The sequence below is a fragment of the Pristiophorus japonicus genome, chromosome 10 (genome assembly GCF_044704955.1).
Source record: "Pristiophorus japonicus isolate sPriJap1 chromosome 10, sPriJap1.hap1, whole genome shotgun sequence".
NCBI lineage: Eukaryota > Metazoa > Chordata > Chondrichthyes > Pristiophoridae > Pristiophorus > Pristiophorus japonicus.
Genome location: NC_091986.1, coordinates 148,376,102 through 148,396,622, shown reverse-complemented (window position 1 = coordinate 148,396,622; position 20,521 = coordinate 148,376,102). Strand labels below are relative to the sequence as shown.

General features: G+C 45.3%; 1 protein-coding gene across 1 annotated transcript; it reads left to right on the top strand.

The window, feature by feature from the left end:
* The first annotated feature begins 15,484 nt into the window (after window positions 1-15,484).
* On the top strand, window positions 15,485-18,060 carry LOC139274823 (sarcolipin). Its single transcript, XM_070891518.1, has 2 exons — window positions 15,485-15,599; window positions 17,782-18,060. The coding sequence occupies exon 2, from the start codon at window positions 17,913-17,915 to the stop codon at window positions 18,006-18,008; it is 96 nt and encodes a 31-aa protein (XP_070747619.1). The 5' UTR covers window positions 15,485-15,599; window positions 17,782-17,912; the 3' UTR covers window positions 18,009-18,060.
* Window positions 18,061-20,521: the final 2,461 nt, after the last annotated feature.

The window sequence follows — 20,521 nt, the reverse complement described above, 5'->3', positions numbered from 1 at the left end:
GGCAGCAGCATCCACGTTCATGGCACCATGGCTGGCTCTGCTGCACAGGAGGGCAGGAAAAAGAGTGGGAGAGCGATAGTGATAGGGGATTCGATTGTAAGGGGAATAGCTAGGTGTTTCTGTGGCTGCAACCGAGACTCCAGAATGGTATGTTGCCTCCCTGGTGCAAGGGTCAAGGATGTCTCGGAGTGGGTGGAAGACATTCTAAAAAGGGAGGGAGAACAGCCAGTTGTCGTGGTGCACATTGGTACCAACGACATAGGTAAAAAAAAGGGATGAGGTCCTACGAGATGAATTTAAGGAGCTAGGAGCTAAATTAAAAAGTAGGCCCTCAAAAGTAGTAGTCTCGGGATTGCTACCAGTGCCACGTGCTAGTCAGAGTAGGAATCGCAGGATAGCGCAGATGAATACGTGGCTTGAGCAGTGGTGCAGCAGGGAGGGATTCAAATTCCTGCAGCATTGGAACAGGTTCTGGGGGAGGTGGGACCAGTACAAACTGGACGGTCTGCACCTGGGCAGGACCAGAACCAATGTCCTGGGGGAGTGTTTTCTAGTGCTGTTGGGGAGGAGTTAAACTAATATAGCAGGGGGATGGGAAACCAATGCAGGGAGACAGAGGGAAACAAAAAGGAGACAAAAGCAAAAGACAGAAAGGAGATGAGTAAAAGTGGAGGGCAGAGAAACCCAAGGCAAAAAACAAAAAGGGCCACTGAATATAAAGGGGCTGCAGGAGGGGTCAAAACTAGAAATCATGGTTTAAAAACTAGGATTAAAACACTACCTAAACGCACGCAGCATTCGAAATAAAGTAAATGAGTGACGGCACAAATCATTACAAATGGGTATGATTTAGTGGCCATTACAGCAACATGGTTGCAGGATGGCCAAGACTGGGAATTAAACATACAGGGGTATCTGACAATTCGGAAAGATAGACAAGAAGGGAAAGGAGGTGGGGTAGCTCTGTTAATAATGGAAGATATCAGGGCAGTTGTGAGAGACGATATTGGCTCCAATGAACAAAATGTTGAAACATTGTGGGTGGAGATTAGAGATAATAAGGGGAAAAAGTCACTGGTGGGCGTAGTTTATAGGCCCCCAAATAATAACTTCATGGTGGGGCGGGCAATAATCAAGGGAATAATGGAGGCATGTGAAAAAAGAACGGCAGTAGCCATGGGGGATTTTAACCTACATATCGATTGGTCAACTCAAATCGCACGGGGTAACCTGGGAGGAGGAATTCATAGAATGCATACGGGATTGTTTCTTAGAACAGTATGTCACAGAACCTACAAGGGAGCAAGCTATCTTAGATCTGGTCCTGTGTAATGAGACAGGAAAAATAAACGATCTCCTAGTAAAAGATCCTCTTGGAATGAGTGATCACAGTATGGTTGAATTTGTAATACAGATTGAGGGTGAGGAAGTTGTGTCAGAAACGAGCGTACTATGCTTAAACAAAGGGGACTACAGTGGGATGAGGGCAGAGTTGGCTAAAGTAGACTGGAAACACAGACTAAACGGTGGCACAATTAAGGAACAGTGGAGGACTTTTAAGGAGCTCTTTCATAGTGCGCAACAAAAATATATTCCAGTGAAAAAGAAGGGTGGTAAGAGAAGGGATAACCAGCCGTGGATAACCAAGGAAATAAAGGAGAGTATCAAATCAAAGACCAATGCGTATAAGGTGGCAAAGGTTAGTGGGAAGCTAGAAGATTGGGAAAATTTTAAACAACAGAAAAAATGACTAAAAAAGCAATAAAGAAAGGAAAGATAGACTACGAAGGTAAACTTGCGCAAAACATAAAAACAGATAGCAAAAGCTTTTACAGATATATAAAACGGAAAAGAGTGACTAAAGTAAATGTTGGTCCCTTAGAAGATGAGATGGGGGATTTAATAATGGGAAATGTGGAAATGGCTGAGACTTTAGACAATTATTTTGCTTCGGTCTTCACAGTGGAAGACACAAAAACCATGCCAAAAATTGCTGGTCACAGGAATGTGGGAAGGAAGGACCTTGAGACAATCACTATCACTAGGGGGGTAGTGCTGGACAGGCTAATGGGACTCAAGGTAGACAAGTCCCCTGGTCCTGATGAAATGCATCCCAGGGTATTAAAAGAGATGGCGGAAGTTATAGCAGATGCATTCGTTATAATCTACCAACATTCTCTGGACTCTGGAGAGGTACCAACGGATTGGAAAGCAGCTAATGTAACGCCTCTGTTTAAAAAAGGGGGCAGACAAAAGGCAGGTAACTATAGGCCGGTTAGTTTAACATCTGTAGTGGGGAAAATGCTTGAAACTATCATTAAGGAAGAAATAGCGGGACATCTAGATAGGAATAGTGCAATCAAGCAGACGCAGCATTGATTCATGAAGGGGAAATCATGTTTAACTAATTTACTGGAATTCTTTAAGGATATAACGAGCATGGTGGATAGAGGTGTACCGATGAATGTGGTGTATTTAGATTTCCAAAAGGCATTCGATAAGGTGCCACACAAAAGGTTATTGCAGAAGATAGAGGTACGCGGAGTCAGAGGAAATGTATTAGCATGGAAAGAGATTGGTTGGCGAACAGAAAGCAAAGAGTCGGGATAAATGGGTCCTTTACGGGTTAGAAATCGGTGGTTAGTGGTGTGCCACAGGGATCGGTGCTGGGACCAAAACTGTTTAGAATATATATAGATGACCTGGAAGAGGGGACAGAGTGTAGTGTAACAAAATTTGCAGATGAAACAAAGATTAGTGGGAAAGCGGGTTGTGTAGAGAACACAGAGAGGCTGCAAAGAGATTTGGATAGATTAAGCGAATAGGCTAAGGTTTGGCAGATGGAATACAATGTCGGAAAGTGTGAGGTCATCCACCTTGGGAAAAAAAACAGTAAAATGGAATATTATTTGAATGGGGAGAAATTACAACATGCTGCGGTGCAGAGGGACCTGGGGGTCCTTGTGCATGAATCCCAAAAAGTTAGTTTGCAGGTGCAGCAGATAATCAGGAAGGCGAATGGAATGTTGGCCTTCATTGCGAGAGGGATGGAGTACAAAAGCAGGGAGGTCCTGCTGCAACTATATAGGGTATTGGTAAGGACGCACCTGGAGTACTGCGTGCAGTTTTGGTCACCTTACTTAAGGAAGGATATACAGGCTTTGGAGGGGGTACAGAGACGATTCACTAGGCTGATTCCGGAGATGAGGGGGTTACCTTATGATGATAGATTGAGTAGACTGGGTCTTTACTCGTTGGAGTTCAGAAGGATGAGGGGTGATCTTATAGAAACATTTAAAATAATGAAAGGGATAGACAAGATAGAAGCGGAGAGGTTGTTTCCACTGGTCGGGGAGACTAGAACTAGGGGGCACAGCCTCAAAATACGGGGGAGCCAATTTAAAACCGAGTTGAGAAGGAATTTCTTCTCCCAGAGGGTTGTGAATCTGTGGAATTCTCTGCCCAAGGAAGCAGTTGAGGCTAGCTCATTGAATGTATTCAAGTCACAAATAGATAGATTTTTAACCAATAAGGGAATTAAGGGTTTACGGGGAGCGGGCGGGTAAGTGGAGCTGAGTCCACGGCCAGATCAGCCATGATCTTATTGAATGGCGGAGCAGGCTCGAGGGGCTAGATGGCCTGCTCCTGTTCCTAATTCTTATGTTCTTATGTTACTTTGTAATCACCACAGATTCTGACTCTGCTGTCTCCCTTGAGGACAGGAATGATTGGACTGGCCCACTCGTTGAATTCGATCGGCGAAATGATGCCCTCTCTTTGCAGCCGGTCTAGCTCGATCTCTACCCTTTTTCTCATCATGTACGGTACTGCTCTCGCCTGGTGATGGATGGGTCGAGCCCCCGGAATTAGGTGGATCTGCACTTTTGCTCCTTGGAGCTTCCCGATGCCTGGTTCGAACAGCGAAGGGAACTTGTTTAAGACCTGGGCACACGAAGTGTCGTCAGCGGACGAGAGCATTCGGACGTCGTCCCAGTTCCAGCGTATCTTTCTCAGCCAGCTCCTGCCGAGCAGCATGGGACCATCGCCCGGTACCACCCAGAGTGGTAGCTTGTGCACCGCTCCATCGTAGGAGACTTTTACAGTAGCACACACGTGGCATTGCCGAAGACAGGACTCTAAGTCAGAGTCGATACCGGGCCACCACAATTGGGATCTGGCTATCGCTTTCATCATTACTATACCCGGGTGCTGTGCTGTGGAGATCCGAGATGAACGTCTCCCTGCCCTTTTTGGGTAGCACTACGCGGTTACCCCACAACAGGCAGTCTGCCTGAATGGACAGCTCGTCCTTTCGCCATTGGAACGGCTTGATTAGCTCTTGCATTTCAATGGGGATGCTGGCCCAGCTCCCATGCAGTACACAGTTTTTTACTAGGGACAGCAGAGGATCTTGGCTGGTCCAAGTCCTAATCTGGCGGGCCATGACAGGTGATTTATCATTTTCAAACGCTTCCATGACCAACAACAAGTCTGCAGGCTGCACCACCATCAACAAGTTTGCAGGCTGCGCCATTTCCACCCCCGTGGTGGGTAATGGTAGCCGACTGAGAGCATCCGCACAGTTCTCGTTGCCTGGCCTGTGGCGGATGGTATAGTTATATGCTGATAGCGCGAGTGCCCATCTTTGTATGTGGGCTGAGGCATTGGTATTTATCCTCTTGTTTTCAGTGAACAGGGATATGAGGGGCTTGTAATCGGTTTCCAGCTCAAATTTGAGGCCAAACAGGTTCTGATGCATTTTCTTTACCCCGAACACACAAGCTAATGCCTCGTTCTCAATCATGCTGTAGGCCCTCTCGGCCTTAGACAAGCTCCTGGAGGCATAGGCGACAGGTTGCAACTTCCCCGGAATGTTAGCTTGTTGTAATACTGACCTGACTCCATACGACGACGCATCACATGCTAGCACAAGTCTTTTACACGGGTTATACAATACAAGCAGCTTGTTGGAGCATAAAATGTTTCTGTCTTTCTCAAAAGCAATTACTTGCTTTTTTCCCCATAACCAGTTCTCACCTTTACGCAATAACACATGTAGGGGTTCTAAGAGGGTGCTTAACCCCGGTAGGAAGTTACCAAAATAGTTGTGGAGTCCCAGGAACGACCACAGCTCCGTGACGTTCTGTGGCCTGGGCGCGTTCCTGACAGTCTCTGTCTTGGCGTTTGTGGGCCGAATGCCGACCACCGCTATCTTTCTCCCCAAAAACTCCACTTCTGTTGCCATGAAGATGCATTTCGACCTCTTCAGCCGCAGCCCTATGCGATCCAGTCCACTGGAGGACCTCCTCCAGGTTTTGTAGGTGCTCGACGGGGTCCCGACCCGTGAAAAATATGTTGTCCTGAAAAACCACCGTGCGTGGTACCGACTTGAGTAGGCTGTCCCTGTTTCTCTGGAAGATCGCTGCAGCCGACCGAATTTCAAACGGGCATCTGTTGTAGATGAACAGTCCCTTGTGCGTGTTGATGCAGGTGAGGCCCTTCGAAGACTCCTCCAGCTCTTGCGTCATGTAGGCCGAAGTCAGGTCGAGCTTGGTGAACGTCTTGCCTCTTGCCAGCGTCGCAAATAGGTCGTCTGCCTTAGGTAGTGGGTATTGGTCCTGTAGCGAGAAACGATGAATAGTTACTTTATAATCGCCGCAAATCCTGACCGTGCCATCACTTTTGAGTACTGGATCAATCGGGCTGGCCCACTCGCTGAATTCCACTGGGGAGATGATGCCCTCTCTTTACAGCCTGTCCAGCTCGATTTCCACTCTCTCCCTCATCATGTGAGGTACCACTCGCGCCTTGTGGTGAATGGGTCGTGCCTCTGGGACCAAGTGGATCCGCACCTTCGCCCCGGAAAAGTTTCCAATGCCTGGCTCAAAAAGGGAAGGAAATTTGTTAAGAACCTGGGTACATGAGGCCTCATCGACATGTGATAGCGCTTGGGTGTCATCCCAGTTCCAGCGGATATTGCCCAGCCAGCTCCTTCCAAGCAGTGTGGGGCCATTGCCCAGGATAATCCAGAGTGGCAGTTCGTGCACCGTGCCCTCATAGGTGACCTTGACCATGGCGCTGCCCAGGACACTGATAAGCTCTTTAGTGTACTTTCTGTTTCATGTGGATGGGGCTCAGGGCCGGTCTGAGTGCCTTGTTGCACCACAGTCTCTCAAACATCTTTTTACTCATGATGGATTGGCTAGTGCCAGTGTCCAGCTCCATGGCTACGGGTAAGCCATTCAATTTTACCTTTAGCATTATAGGTGGACATTTCGTCGAAAATGTGTGCACCCAGTGTACTTCAGCATCTGCCTCCTCTCTCTGAGGCTCGAAATTGCTTTGATCCACCATGGACCGATCTTCCTCTGCCAAATGGTGGTTAGCAGGTTTTGCAGAACTTGCAGCTCGTCTGCAAGCTCGTTGGAGGTGCCCCATTGTCCCACAGCTCTTGCAAACATACCCTTTGAAGCGGTATGAATAGGCTGAATGGGAGCCTCTACAATGCCAACAAGGTGTGAATTGCCTTGTATTCATCCTTAGTTGCGGACTCTGAGTCATCTGGATCACCTGAGGCCTGCTGGCAGTTGCTGATTCGTGGTTTCTGCCCTGTATATTTCTGCTCGCAAACACAGTTCCAGTTAATTTATGAACATTGCTCGCACTTGTGTGCTGAGAGATTTGTTTGGTGTTATCACTGGTGGACATAAACGCTTGTGCTATCACAATGGCCTTACTGAGGGTCGGTGTCTCTACAGTCAAAAGTTTTCATAGGATGGTCTCGTGGCCAATGCCCAGTACAAAAAAGTCTCTGAGCATTTGCTCCAGGTAGCCATCAAACTCACATTGTCCTGCAAGTCGCCTTAGCTCGGCGACATAGCTCGTCACTTCCTGACCTTCAGCTCACTGGCACGTGTAGAACCGATACCTCGCCATCAGCACGTTCTCTCTCTGGTTAAGATGCTCCCGAACCAGTGTACACAGCTCCTCATATGACTTATCTGTGGTTTTCACTGGAGCCAGAAGATTCTTCATGAGGCTGTCGGTCGGTGCCCCGCAGACCGTGAGGAGGACCGCTCTCCTTTTTGCAGCGCTTCCTTCTCCGTCCAGCTCGTTTGCTACAAAGTATTGGTCTAGCCGTTCGTCATAGGCTTCCCAGTCCTCACCCTCCGAGAACTTGTCCAGGATGCCCACAGTTTGCTGCATCTTTGCGTTGGATTCGTATACTCGTCGCCAGTTATTGTGTTCCTAACACAGATGAGACTGCACACAGGGAGGTTAAAGTAACAGTGACCTCAGTCTTTATTAAGACACTCCAGAGTGAGGAACAGGCTTTCGGGGTCGGTTTATGTACAGTGCTCCCAAGGGATGCTGGGATCCCTTGGGACTTTAGGGTATGCACTCCCTGGTGGCAGAACATGGGAATGCATGCTTTACAGATACACAACAGAAGGAGTTGGAAGTTGGAATGATTCGATTATTTCTGACTCATCAGGTAGTCGTATTGCAAGTACAGTAGCAGAAGCAAATTCTACATCTAATGTATTAGAAATAAGTCCAAGGGAAAGTCAGAATTTTATTCTGAGTCCGAGTCAAACTGTCTAAAGTGGAAGAGAGTTCAAATGTAGATCAAGGGCATTCCTTGAAGACAAATTAACTCATGGTCAGCCTCGAATGAGTCTGAGTTCGACACCATGTTTGAAAATTCTGTTCGAGAGCAAAGGTATCCTCTTCGAATCAGAAAACCTCTGGTTAAGTTTGTTTTGTAAATATGGCAAAATAAGTCCATACCTTTTGTTATGTATAATCATGCAAGTTATGTATGATGATTGTTTGTTATAATTACTTCTTCATTAAGGAGGGAGAAGTGTAATATAGTTCCACCTAGTGGACTATTGTGGTAATGCAACTAATGCTGTCTATAATAAAGAAGTCAGGTCACCTGACAAGTTCCTGCATTAACAGCTATCTTTAGAGTCTGTGGGCCCAAGTTTCCACAAGAAAAAAAACGGGCGCCCCTCCGAGCTGGGCGCCCGTTTTTCGCGCCTAAAACGGCGCCTAAAAAAATCCTCGGTATTCTCCACCTACTTACAGGTCCTCTGGCCGTCGGCGCAGCCAGCACGAGCTGTGGGGGGGGCGGAGCCAGGTCCCGGCGCTGAAAACAGTGCCGGGAACTCTGCACATGCGCGCTACAGTCGGCACGCAAGTGCAGTAGCTCCAGGCGCCGAACTGTGTGGGAGGGGCCCGAAGCACGCAGCCCATAGCCCTGGCTGAATGGCCTCACTGGGGCTGCGTGAATGAGGCTCCTCCCACGGCCAGCTCCTGCTCCCCCCCCGACCAGACCCGACACTCGCTCACCCCCCCGCCGACCAGACCCGACCCGACACCCGCTCCCCCCTCCCCGCCGACCAGACACCCACTCCCCCCCCCCCCGCCGACCAGACCCGACCCGACACCCGCTCCCCCCCCCCGCCCTGACCCGACACCCGCTCCCCCCCCCCCCGCCCCGACCCCCGCTCCCCCGCCCCCGACTGACCCGACCCGACCCGCGCTCCTGTTCCCCGACCCGACCCGCACCCCCCCCTGCTCTATCTCCCCCCCCCCGCTCTCTCTCCCCCCTCCCGCTCTCTCTCCCCCCCCCGCTCTCTCTCCCCCCCCGCTGTCTCTCTCTCTCCCTCCCTCCCTCCCTCCCTCCCCTCTCTCTCTCCCTCTCTCTCTCTCCCTCCCCTCTCTCTCTCTCCCTCCCCTCTCTCTCTCTCTCTCCCTCCCCTCTCTCTCTCTCCCTCCCCTCTCTCTCTCTCTCCCTCCCTCCCCCACTCTCTCTCTCTCCCTCCCTCCCACTCTCTCTCTCTCTCTCTCCCCCCCCTCTCTCTCTCTCTCCCTCCCTCCTCTCTCTCTCTCCCTCCCTCCCCCACTCTCTCTCTCTCTCCCTCCCTCCCACTCTCTCTCTCTCTCTCTCCCCCCCCTCTCTCTCTCTCTCCCTCCCTCCTCTCTCTCTCTCTCTCTCTCCCCCCCCTCTCTCTCCCTCCCTCCCTCTCCCTCCCCCCCCCTCTCTCTCTCTCTCCCTCCCTCTCTCTCTCTCTCTCTCTCTCTCCTCCTCCCGCTCATCGGCACGAACGGCTGCAGAATTCTCCCTGGCTGAAGCACTTTCACACAGGTAGGAAGATGGATTATAAATGTTTATTCAGGTTGGATTTATTTGTATAATATTTGTAGAAGTATAAATAAGGATTTATTGTCTAATTTAATGAGTTCCCTTCCCTCCCCCCTCCCCCCCACCTCGTTCTGGACGCCTAATTTGTAACCTGCGCCTGATTTTTTAATGTGTAGAACAGGTTTTTTCAGTTCTACAAAAATCTTCACTGGCTCCATTCTACTTTAGTTTGGAGTACATTTTCACTGTGGAAACTTTCAAATCAGGCGTCAGTGGCCGGACACGCCCCCTTTTGAAGAAAAAATTCTGTTCTAAACTAGAACTGTTCTACCTGACTAGAACTGCAGAAAAAAAAATGTGGAGAATTGCGATTTCTAAAATAGTCCGTTCTCCACCAGTTGCTCCTAAAAATCAGGCGCGAATCATGTGGAAACTTGGGCCCTGTGTGTGTTGTGAAGTTGTAAAGAATATATAACACTATGCAGATCTGTTCCTGTTGTCCTGGCAGCAGTCATTGCCTGTAGGCTGCCCAGTGCATCTAACATTTCCTTGTTGATGCTCATCAGTCTTCTTTGGTGGCTTGGCCCTCGAAGTCTACATCTGAGCTCTCTGCAGCAGAATAAGTATGCAACTTCATTCTCCGATGAACTGGAAGCTGTGGCTTCCTATCTCCCTGCTCTAGATCCTGTGCACTTGTGCCCAGTGATTCACCTCCTCTACCTCAGTCTCTAAAGCCTGCGCAATGCCAGTATCTGAGCTGGTGCTTGCCAGAGTCAGATCGAGTGGTAGTGCATCTTCCAGAAGTCTAGGCTCCTCTTCCTCCACTGGCTGATGGGCTTCCACATTCCGATCAGCTGAAATGAAACAGAGGGACAAGGGTTATCTTGTGGTGCGAAGGGAGAGAGTCGTGGGTGTTGAAAGCATCAGCAGCTTGTCATGCCGAGTGGGTGGGTTGAGGGAGAAGTCAGAATAGACAAAGATCATTCAGTATGAAGAAACCTTGTACAGCATATCCTTCAGTGTTGAGTGTTGCTGTGGCCTCAACTCTGTTCCTGCCTACAAGGCAAGCACACTTTCTTTGGGGGGTGGGAGTCTGCAGGCGGGCTCTCCTCCTCCGGTTTGAGCTGCTGCCTAGAGTTGTGAAATGTGGTGCAGTGATTGCAGGATAGTGAAGGGAAGTGGAAGAAGGGAGTCTTGTGAGTGCCTTCAGTGTTTTTATTATAAAGCTGTAAGTGGGTCGTCAGTGAGGAAATAGTATGGGAGCAGTCTTCTTACCTTAACAACTCTGGTTAGATTATTACATTCCTAGTGGCATTGCAGCCATGTCCTGGGTGTGATGCTCCTGGCATTAACGTGCTCGGCAATTTCATCCCACTTGATGCCGGGAGGGTTCCCTGTCTCCTGGTCGGGGAGGGGAAAGAGGATGTTCCTCTTTATCTCCACTGCCTGTACAAGGGTTTCCAAGGCAGCATTGGAGAATCTTGGCACCCGCTTCAATATCTCCTTCAACCATTTCTTCAACACAAGTTCTTCCTCGGTGTCTGCAGCCAGAATGGACTTTGCCAAAAGTGGTGCTGTCTATCTTTAAGTGGCATCATCGACGCCTGATATTTGGTCAACCACGATAGCCGTGCAATCAATGAGTAAACGTTGGCTGCATGTCTGTGTCATTATAATCAGCAGGCAGCATGAATATTACATGCTGGCTGAGTCGACACTAACAGGCATGTGTAGTGTGCGCCCCAGCTCCTGCACGCCCGGTTTTGGGCGCGATCGGATTTCTGGGCCAGAGTTTCTTACAGCAGCAAACTAATACTGAGTTTTATGCTTAACCAACACAAAGACAGATATTTTCATTCCAACAGCTTGTAAGGATTATTTTAACCAGCAATGTGAGAACTCTAGAAGGCTCCATAGCAAGCATAGCAGACAGTGACAGGTGTTAGTACGTGCACTATGCAAGAAGCAGAGTGTTGGATTCTATTCAAAGTGGAAAGAACTAGAAATAATTGCAAATGCTTTATTTGACCTTCGAATGCAAGATAACGCCAGCCAGGTACAGGTAGTATAGAAATTAAGGCATTCTACAAATCTATAGATACAGGTCTGGCTTGAATCCACTGATCACATACTTGATATTTCACCAAATCAGAGCCAGACCCATGATGTGGAACACCTCACCACAAGGTTCAAGAAAAGGTATAAAACTGACTCACCACCAATCAGGCACCAGTGATACAAATCATTGGGGGTGAAATTGGGGATCGTCCCGTTTGGGGTGTTAACTTTTAAAAGTTAATGATTTCAAACTTTAAAAAAATTTGGCATTTGCGCTCCAAGAAAGAAGTGGAGCGCAAAATCAATCGCAGCACTTCTTTCCTGGAGCGCATTCGGCAGCAGGCGGGATGGTGAGTGAAGCAGCCGTGCAGTGCTGCCACGTTAAAAGGCTGCTTCCCTCCCGTAAAGGGAATGGCCATCACTGCAGGCTCTGCAAAGGAAAAAAAAATGATCTTCTCCACAACAGCAGCCGCGGTCCCGCCTGATCAGCCTGGCACTCAAGCGGACTGCCAGGCTGATCGCGAGCAGGAATCCACAAAAAAACCTGCAAGAGAGAAGGTAAATTTTTTTAACTTGCCTCGGCCACCTTTAAGCTCCTCCCTCTGCAGCTGTCGGTGTTTTCGGCCAACGATGCTGCAGGGGGCAGATCGCAATTTCAGGTCCAGGGCGCTACCGGGGCGATGTGCACGCCGATGACGTCACAATCTCTGAGCAAAGGAGATCGAGGCGCAACACTGTACCGCCGCCGTAAAACTCCTGACGAATTTAGCGGGAGTCGCTAATCTCACCGCGTCTGTTTTCAAACCCATCGCAGGCCCTGTTAGCGCCCTGCAGAGGCTCCTGCACATTATCTACTTAGCTGAGTAGCTCATGGTAATGATAACATTTGGGAAATCAAGCATGTGCACTGTAAAATAATTTTATACATGTGTGTGTGTTTTAGAGGAGAGCAAAAATGAGGGGAAAATTTAGAAGCCTACGTATTCCAGGGACTTATGCGCTTTGTACACGTCCCTCGGATCACATGGGCAGGCCCAACCAATCAAAGGAGGGGGATCCTCATTCATACTTATAGTGAGTTCTGTATATATGGAACTCACAATAAGTATGAATGGAAATAACCCCAAAAACACACAAGCATTTAAAATATATATTTTTTAAATCACGTATTTAAAATGAATCAAATGGAATTTAAATATTTAAAACAAAAATTTAATTTCTTGAAAAATAAATTGGATCTAAAAATAAACTTACCTTATTTAATAGGATTTTAAATGTTTAAATGATTGAAAAAAAATCATTTTCTGTCCTTTAAAAGTCTTACGCTGATAAAAGCAGGCCTTACGCCTGCTTTTATCAGTCGTAAGAATTTCAAGGGCATTTGCTGGGCAGAAGTTGGGAAAATAGCCCAACTCCTCGCCCGTGGAGGCCCTTTTCTTCTGGATGTGTGCGATCTGTCAAGAGGATTCTTGACAGATCGCAAGTTTTGGTTTAGGTGCATGCGCTTGCTGGCCCTTATAAGCACATGCGCGCCTCGTACACGCCTGTAGGGGCCGTAGAGTCAGGGCTAATGAAAAAAGTACATTTCTGTCTTAAGATACTTTTAAACTGTGGAAACTCTGAACAAACTCTTTAAATAATTAAAGAACATAAGAATATACAAAATAGGCCCCTTGAGCCTGTTGCGCCATTCAATAATATCATGGCTGATCTTTGACCTCAACTCCACTTTCCTGCCCTGTCCCCATATCCCTTGATTCCCTTAGTGTCCAAAATTCTAGCAATCTCAGTCTTGAATATACTCAACGACTGAAATTCATATGGGGCAGAGAATTCCAGGGACCGCTTGATCTGCAGTCAAATGATCTACTACTGAGCTATACCCCCATTCACAATTAGGTTGGTGAGCTGGTTGGTACTAAAGGTTAGCATACTAATGCTCATTGCCATTTGTGCCCTATTCTGATCCATGCTAACTGATATTGTAAAAGGTTCCCTCTCATCTTGTACTGTCTCGCTCCTTTCAAAACTGCCGTCATCACCCCCCAACCTCAAAAATCCCATCTTTGATCCCTTTGTCCTTTCAAACTACCACCCCATCTCCAAACTCCCTTTCCTCTCCAACGTACTTGAATATGTTGTTGCCTGCCAAATCCATGCCCATCTTTCCCACAACTCCAGGTTTGAACCTCTCAAATCAGGGACTGCCCACACCTGGATCCATGTTTAGCTATCCAGTTGTAGTCAGAGAATCTCCTGCAGTGACTTCTCTTCCTACTCCCGCACTGTTACCTTTAGAATCCTCCAAAGATATATTTACTCAACTTCTGCGAACCTCCATCGCCCCTGATTTGTCACGCTGCTTGTTCGACATCCAGTATTGGACAAGCAGACATTTCCTCCATTTAAACATTGAGAAGACTGAAACCATTGTCTTTAGCCCTGCCACAAACTCCATTCCTTAGACCCCTCCAGCCCCCTCCCTGGCCACTGTCTCAGGCTGAACCACACTGTTCGCAACCTTGGTGTCCTATTTGACCCTGAGCTGAGCTTCCAACTCCATATTCTCTCCATAAATAAGACCTCCCTAATATCGTCTATCTCTGACCCTGCCTCAGCCCATCTGCTCCTCAAACCTTCATCTATTCTTTTGTAACCTCCAGACTCGACTATTCCAATGCTCTCCTGGCCTGCCTCCCATCTTCCAGCCTCCATAAACTTGAGCTCATCCAACATCAACATTCACTCTAAGCTATATGGCCGCGCAGCCCAGGATCTGCTTTTCCAATGTGAAATTGCGCACATGCACGAAACTTTGAATGGGTTGTGCAGCCCGTTAAAGGGACCAAGTGCCCCCCCAAAAATTAGGGGGAACATTGCTGCCAGTACCCTAACCTGCATCAAGTTCCGTTCAACCATCACCCCTGTGCTCTTGACCTTCATTGGCTCCTGGTCCACCAATGCCTCGAATTTAAAATTCTTATCCTTGTGTTCAAATCCCTCCATGGCCTCACCCCTCCCTATCACTGTAACCTCGTACAATCTGACAACCCCCTGAGCAAAAAGAAAGACTTGCTTTTATATAGCATCGTTCATGACCTCAGAACATCCTATAGTGCTTTACAGCCAGTTAAATACTTTTAACTGTAGTCACTGTTGTAATGTAGGAAATGTGGCAGCCAATTTGTGCACAGCATGATTCCACAAATAGCAATGTGTTACTGATCAGATCATAAGTTTTAGAGATGTTGATTGAGGGATAAATAATGGTCAGGACACCTGAAAAACTTCCATGCTCTTCTTCAAAATAATGCCGTCAGATCTTTTCATTCACCTAGGAGGGCAGACAGGGCCTTGGTTTAACATCTCATCCAAAAAACAGCACCTGCAACAGTGCATCAATCCCTCAGTTCTGAGTTGAAACTCTGCGTTCCTCTACTTCTGGCCTCTTGTGCATCCCCGAATTCCTTTGTCCCACCATTGCCGGCCATGCCTTCAGCTGTCTAGGCCCTACACTCTGGAAATTTCCTCAGTAAAGCTCTCCTCTACCTCTCTCTCCTCCTTTAAGACACGATTTAAAACTTACCTCTTTGATCAAGCTTTTGGTCACCTATCCTAATATCTCCTTCTTTGGCTCAGTATCAATTTTTGTCTGATTATGTCTCTGACAAGTGCCTTGGGATTTTTACTACATTTCTGCTACTATATAAATGCAAGTTATTGTTATGCTATATCAAGTGGGCAAACATTGAGCGCAGGCTGCAGTATGTCCCAGAAAGGGGGAGAGAAAATTTGATGGGAGAGTTGGATATGAGTGATCCTGGGTGTTTCCTAGCAGTAATAGGGGCATTCATGGCAGCTTGGGAACACGTTGTGTGCTTTCAAGATATCAGAACGGGCAGATAAAGAAAACAGGGCAAACCCACCCAGAAAAATTAATTCATGGAAAATGTAAAGTTTAAAAAATAATCATATTTTGACATTTATAATATTTCTGCACATACATAAATGAAAAGCTTATTTGAATGAAAATGATTATATTCCATTTTCCTACTACATTTTCTGCTATGAAAGTATTTTATTTTTGTGGTTCAGGCTTAAAAAAAAGTTACTATTAAGATTTACCATGTAAATATTTAATTAAAAATTACTCAGAGAACCCACCCATCCTCCAGGCCCATCCACTCAGTGACATACCTTACCTGTGACATCATTGCATTTATTGCCAAATATGTAGCGCTGTCCTCCCTCTTGGACTACTTTAGATCCCACTCAGAGATTCTCTGACCAGACTGCACTTGAAGATAGACAGTGGGTGAACCAGAGCTATCTGCCCAGAGCTGGAGAGGCATTAATAGCTGCAAGATTTAGATCATTTGCTCCATAGGTAAAGTATAAAGTGCATGTTTGTGAAGTAATATGTCAAATAACAGCTGCTACTCTTTACTGACTTTGTAAATTTTCCCAAATGTGTGAATTATTTTCTGAATTATTCAAACATTTTAATAGTGAACAAAAGCTGTTAGAATGAGCTAAACTAAACACTGATGTTGCATTTATTGGAAGGAATTTGATTATAACACAAAAGAGCAAACATCCACACACATTTTTAAAACGGGATGTCTGAACTTCTCTTACCTTTTTCCATTTTAGGATTTTAATTTTCCAAGAATAAGCAAGAATGTCATATAAAGTTAGGAGTTTAATTCTAACAATAATCAATTAAACCTATGTATAATATGAAGAAGTTTTGCTTATTGTATTTTTAGAAGTGTAATACTTCTCCAGTCATTGTACTTTTTCAGTTACTGAAATACTATCCATAAAATCACAGCTTCAAATTACATTCTCTCTATAGCTGATCATTAACACTTTCAGGACTGCTATATCATTTCAGACCAAGATAAAAAAAATACAACTTTCTTTTAGTTTATTAATACTATGTATTGCATGCCAATAGATGTTTCTAATTCTATTTTTATAATATCCAAGATTATGAAATGGAAGAGAGAATTCATTTTGCAAATTACTTAAACTAGATGATTTTGGACTTCGTAAACAGCTCAGGATGTCCAGTAATCAAATGATCAGATGCAGCTCTAAAATGATTAAGTGAATTCCACAGCAAAAAAATGTGAAGCTTTTTGATGCCGAAGTATTACAAAAATATTTAGTAATTTAAACGTAATTTGCTTCATGGAACTATTATTTCACATCTCCTCTCATCCCAGTGTCCCACCTGAACAGAAATTAGAGATCTTGTGCTTGAGACATGCAATTATATTTAATTTTTTGAAATGATACGAACCCTAGCCATAAATAGTAAACACATCGACACAGTCCAAAGCAGAAATAATTTTGAGTTTCTAAAATAAACTTGCAAGTAATAAAGATGAAGAATTTTTGAGTTAGAAATATTAGATCAATTAGTGTTAGAACCCAATGTATTTTTAGACCTTGGCTAGGAAATGGTATAATATTCATCCTTTTGATACATATGTTGAGAGCAGTGGTATTAGTATCAAGCATAAATCAGATTTCTTTGTAACCTGATAGTCTAGCGCTTCAAAGTTGCAGAACACACTCCAAAAGTACGTAGAATAAACTAAACAAAATTGATTGTAATTATGTTTGTTGTGCTTATGTTTTGGAAAATACTTCAGCTGAACAGATATGTTCTCAGTTTGGTACTATTAAGCGATGAATTTTAAGGCTGTAACTGTAAGTATGAAGAATCAGTTTGATCTCAAGAAGCTTCTGCACTGTCCTTCGGTGGTCACTGCCAAATATTATAGTTAGATTACATATTATAAACATATCCATTGCACAACTGTTCAGCTCATTTCATTACTAGTTAACTCCTGTTTTTACTAAAGCTACATTATGCAATTTTTTGACATATTTTGTGCTCACCAAGGCAAGGTGTGTTAGTGGTGGGGAATTAAGCTCTTTACCATTTTGGGAACTTTAGTGTTAGTATTGAACAGCCCAAGGTCTTGCATAACATGGTTTGGAAGCAGAGCTCAGCTCCCTGTATTGAATCGAGTTTATTGCATCCTAGCAATGTGTCTCGAGTCCAACTTCTGAAGACCAACTCGAACTGTCATTTTTTTTTCATCCTTTTTACACTTCTGATCCTTAAAGCCACTGAGTTTACTGCCAGTTTTGGACAGTTTACTACCAGTTTACTGTCAGTTTACTGCCAGCTTTGGCCCCACATACTGGGAGCTGTCCAAGGTCAGTTCAGTTAGGCTTTTTGGAACCAACTGAGAAATATAAGACTGCCATTTCATAAGTCTGGGTTGCATTTGAATCAAGGTCCCAGAAATGGAAGGAAAGCAAAGCAATGGACTATACTTCTCAGTCAACTACAATTTTCAGCATAAGAAGAAATTATATTTAACAGGACAGGTTAAGAGCTGATATGTTTCCAATGCCATTTTATTCCTTTTTAATGTGTTAGGTGTTGAAAACTGTTTATTCAATTAATAATTAATGCTTATACCAGAATGCTGTACAGAAAACAACATCTAAACTAACAGGAAAGATCTGTGTAATCTTTATTTCAGACAACCTAAAGGTGTAAGGAGTGTGCTGGAGTACAGTTCAACCTGCTGGTATTCTGAGGTGTTGGCTCATCTGAAGTGGTCTATTTCTGTGGAATTGGTTGTGCCATCCTGCTCCCTAATACTCTGTAACCATGGATAAATCCACACAGGAGCTCTTCTTGAACTTTATGGTGGTTTTGATGACTGTGCTACTTATGTGGCTTCTCGTTAAATCCTATCAGGAGTGAGAGACTGTCCTCTATGTAAAACTAGTTTTTACAATAAATTGTGCCAGGCTGTCATGGCTTCTGTTGTTCTTTTGCTGTACCTCTAAGGAGATAATTCAGTGGCTAGTGTGCAGATGATTTAACTATGCAATCGTTTACTTGAATTCTGGTACTTTGTACATTACATCTTTTGCCAAATGCCCTATTTTTACCCTCTGTAGTGTATTTGAAAGGGCATGTGTCACCCCTTTCATGGTTTGGGGGCAAACATGATGAGTGAAATTGTCTGCAAAGAACAAAATCTCTTCAGAGTATCACCTTTGTAATGTTGTGTACAACTACAGCCATTAGGAGCAATGGGCTACAACTCAGTACATTCTGACCACCTTTACATTTGCATGAGACAACATAGTGGTGATGATGCTGCCCACCAAGGATGTCATCATATTTTCAAGCAGGCTTTTAAAACACAAGCTTGGCATCAAGCGAAGAATACTTTTTTGATTTATCTCTGTTCTCTTCTACACCTTTCAGTCTTGGTGTTGCCCAGCACTGTTTTTGGCCCTTCACCTAGGTTTCTCAATTTTCTGGTTTGAAATCCAGAAATACAGGATGATACATGCCCTTTAATCCATACAGTTACCTGCTTTGATATTTGCAGTACAATGTGATGGTACATATGTGGCTTTGTTTATTAAATGGCAATTGCCACTGACATTTCAAAGAAAATTTTGATTAAAATGGTCAATACAAATGTACTTACAAATATAGTAGCATTACTAAAATCACACTGTTCTAAGTGATTCCTGTACAGTGAACAGTTTGCTTTCTACCTTTTGTTCTTTCTATTCCTTTTGATGCCCACTCTTGAAATGAATGGTTATCTATTACCATCACTTTAGATATGCCCTGTAATATTGATTGAGGCACAAAGTCATGTATAACAAATATACTGTCTTGATTAAACAAATGTCACAGTATTAACCCCTAGCCTCCTACAGATGGATTTCAACATATATTCAAATGTTTTTTTCAGCAGGCTAAAGGTTAATGAATCTTCCCATTATGTATCATTTTGTTGTAATTAAATATATTTCCAAGCTCTTTCATTGTTTCCATGTTGCTTTGTTCACTGTAGCACCAGAACTACCTACACTAGTACATATAGTACAACCACTTGTACTAAAAGTATTGTCAATCTTATGAACTCATTAAATAATGCCAGAGTTGCCCTAGTTATAAATACTTTTGTCTCTGCTATTCTCTAGCCACACAGACAGACAGGTGACCTGCACCCATGGCTTTTCCAATATTGGTAAGAAGTAGGAGAGGGTGGCCTGCTGTGTTTCACATTCTGATCCTCTTTTTTTCTGTGAGGCAGTGCCTGGGATCTACTTTGTATCTCACCCCAACATCACATAAAATAATAAAAATTGCGGGCAGGCGCAAGCACAAATTCACAAAACAGTCTATACAGTTTTTTACATATATTACTTTGCCTTATGAAGTAGGGGTGGCCACAACGTAGTGAGGTTGAAATATCCAATTAGACACTTTGGCCTTGATACTAACCACCCCCATCATGAACGGGACACAGTCATGGGGGGTGTTAAAAGTTAAAACTCGGGGAACACGTCTGCAACCCACCGCTTACGTGCCTGCCACCATTTTTATGGCGGTGGGTTGTGTGGCGTGCGACTGTCCTGCTGTCAAGACATTTCATTATTATATTTAAATCAGACACTTCATTATAATATTTAAATCAGGCTCCTACAGTGCAGTTGGGAGTCTGATTTAAATTTAACAGCTGCCGAATGGGTTTCCCAGGGCTCGGGAAAACTGGCAGCGGAATGAAGGCGAGAGCTCCAACAACAACAACGTATTTAGATAGCACTTTTAATGTAGTAAAACATCCCAAGGTGCTTCACAGGAGTATTATAAGACAAAAATAATTTGATTCCGAGCCACTTAAGGAGAAATTAGGGCAGATGACCAAAAGCTGGCTCCAGCAGGTTAGAGAACTCCTTGTGGGCCAGGAGGACCAGGAGTGCTTCCCGTGGCCTCTCAAAGAAGTCTTCCTTCTGATGATAATGGCCTCTCCTTGCCCGCCTCCCCCGCCCCAACCCCAACGAAGCTCCGAACTCAAGCATCCTGCCGGGCACTGACCCACAACCCAGTAAGAAAGAGTTAATCTGCTGAAAAGTTTGATGATAGCATTTAGAAGTAACTAACTAACTAACTAACTAACATAGTTAGCAGCTATTGGGCCCAAGTTTCCACACGCGCCTAGAACGGCGCAGTCCCGACCTGGACGCCCGTTTTTCGCGCCACAAAGTGCACCTAAAAAAAACCTCGGTATTCTCCACCTACCTGCAGGTCCTCTGGCCTTAGGCGCAGCCAGCACGAGCTGTGGGGGGGGGCGGAGCCAGGTCCCTGCGCTGAAAACAGTGCCGGGACCTCTGCACATGCGCGCTACAGTGGGCACGCAAGTGCAGTAGCTCCAGGCGCCGAACTGTGTGGGAGGGGTCCGAAGC

Excerpts from the sequence above, each read along its gene's own strand:
- LOC139274823 (XM_070891518.1), top strand. The coding sequence starts at position 17,913 with ATGGATAAATCCACACAGGAGCTCTTCTTGAACTTTATGGTGGTTTTG.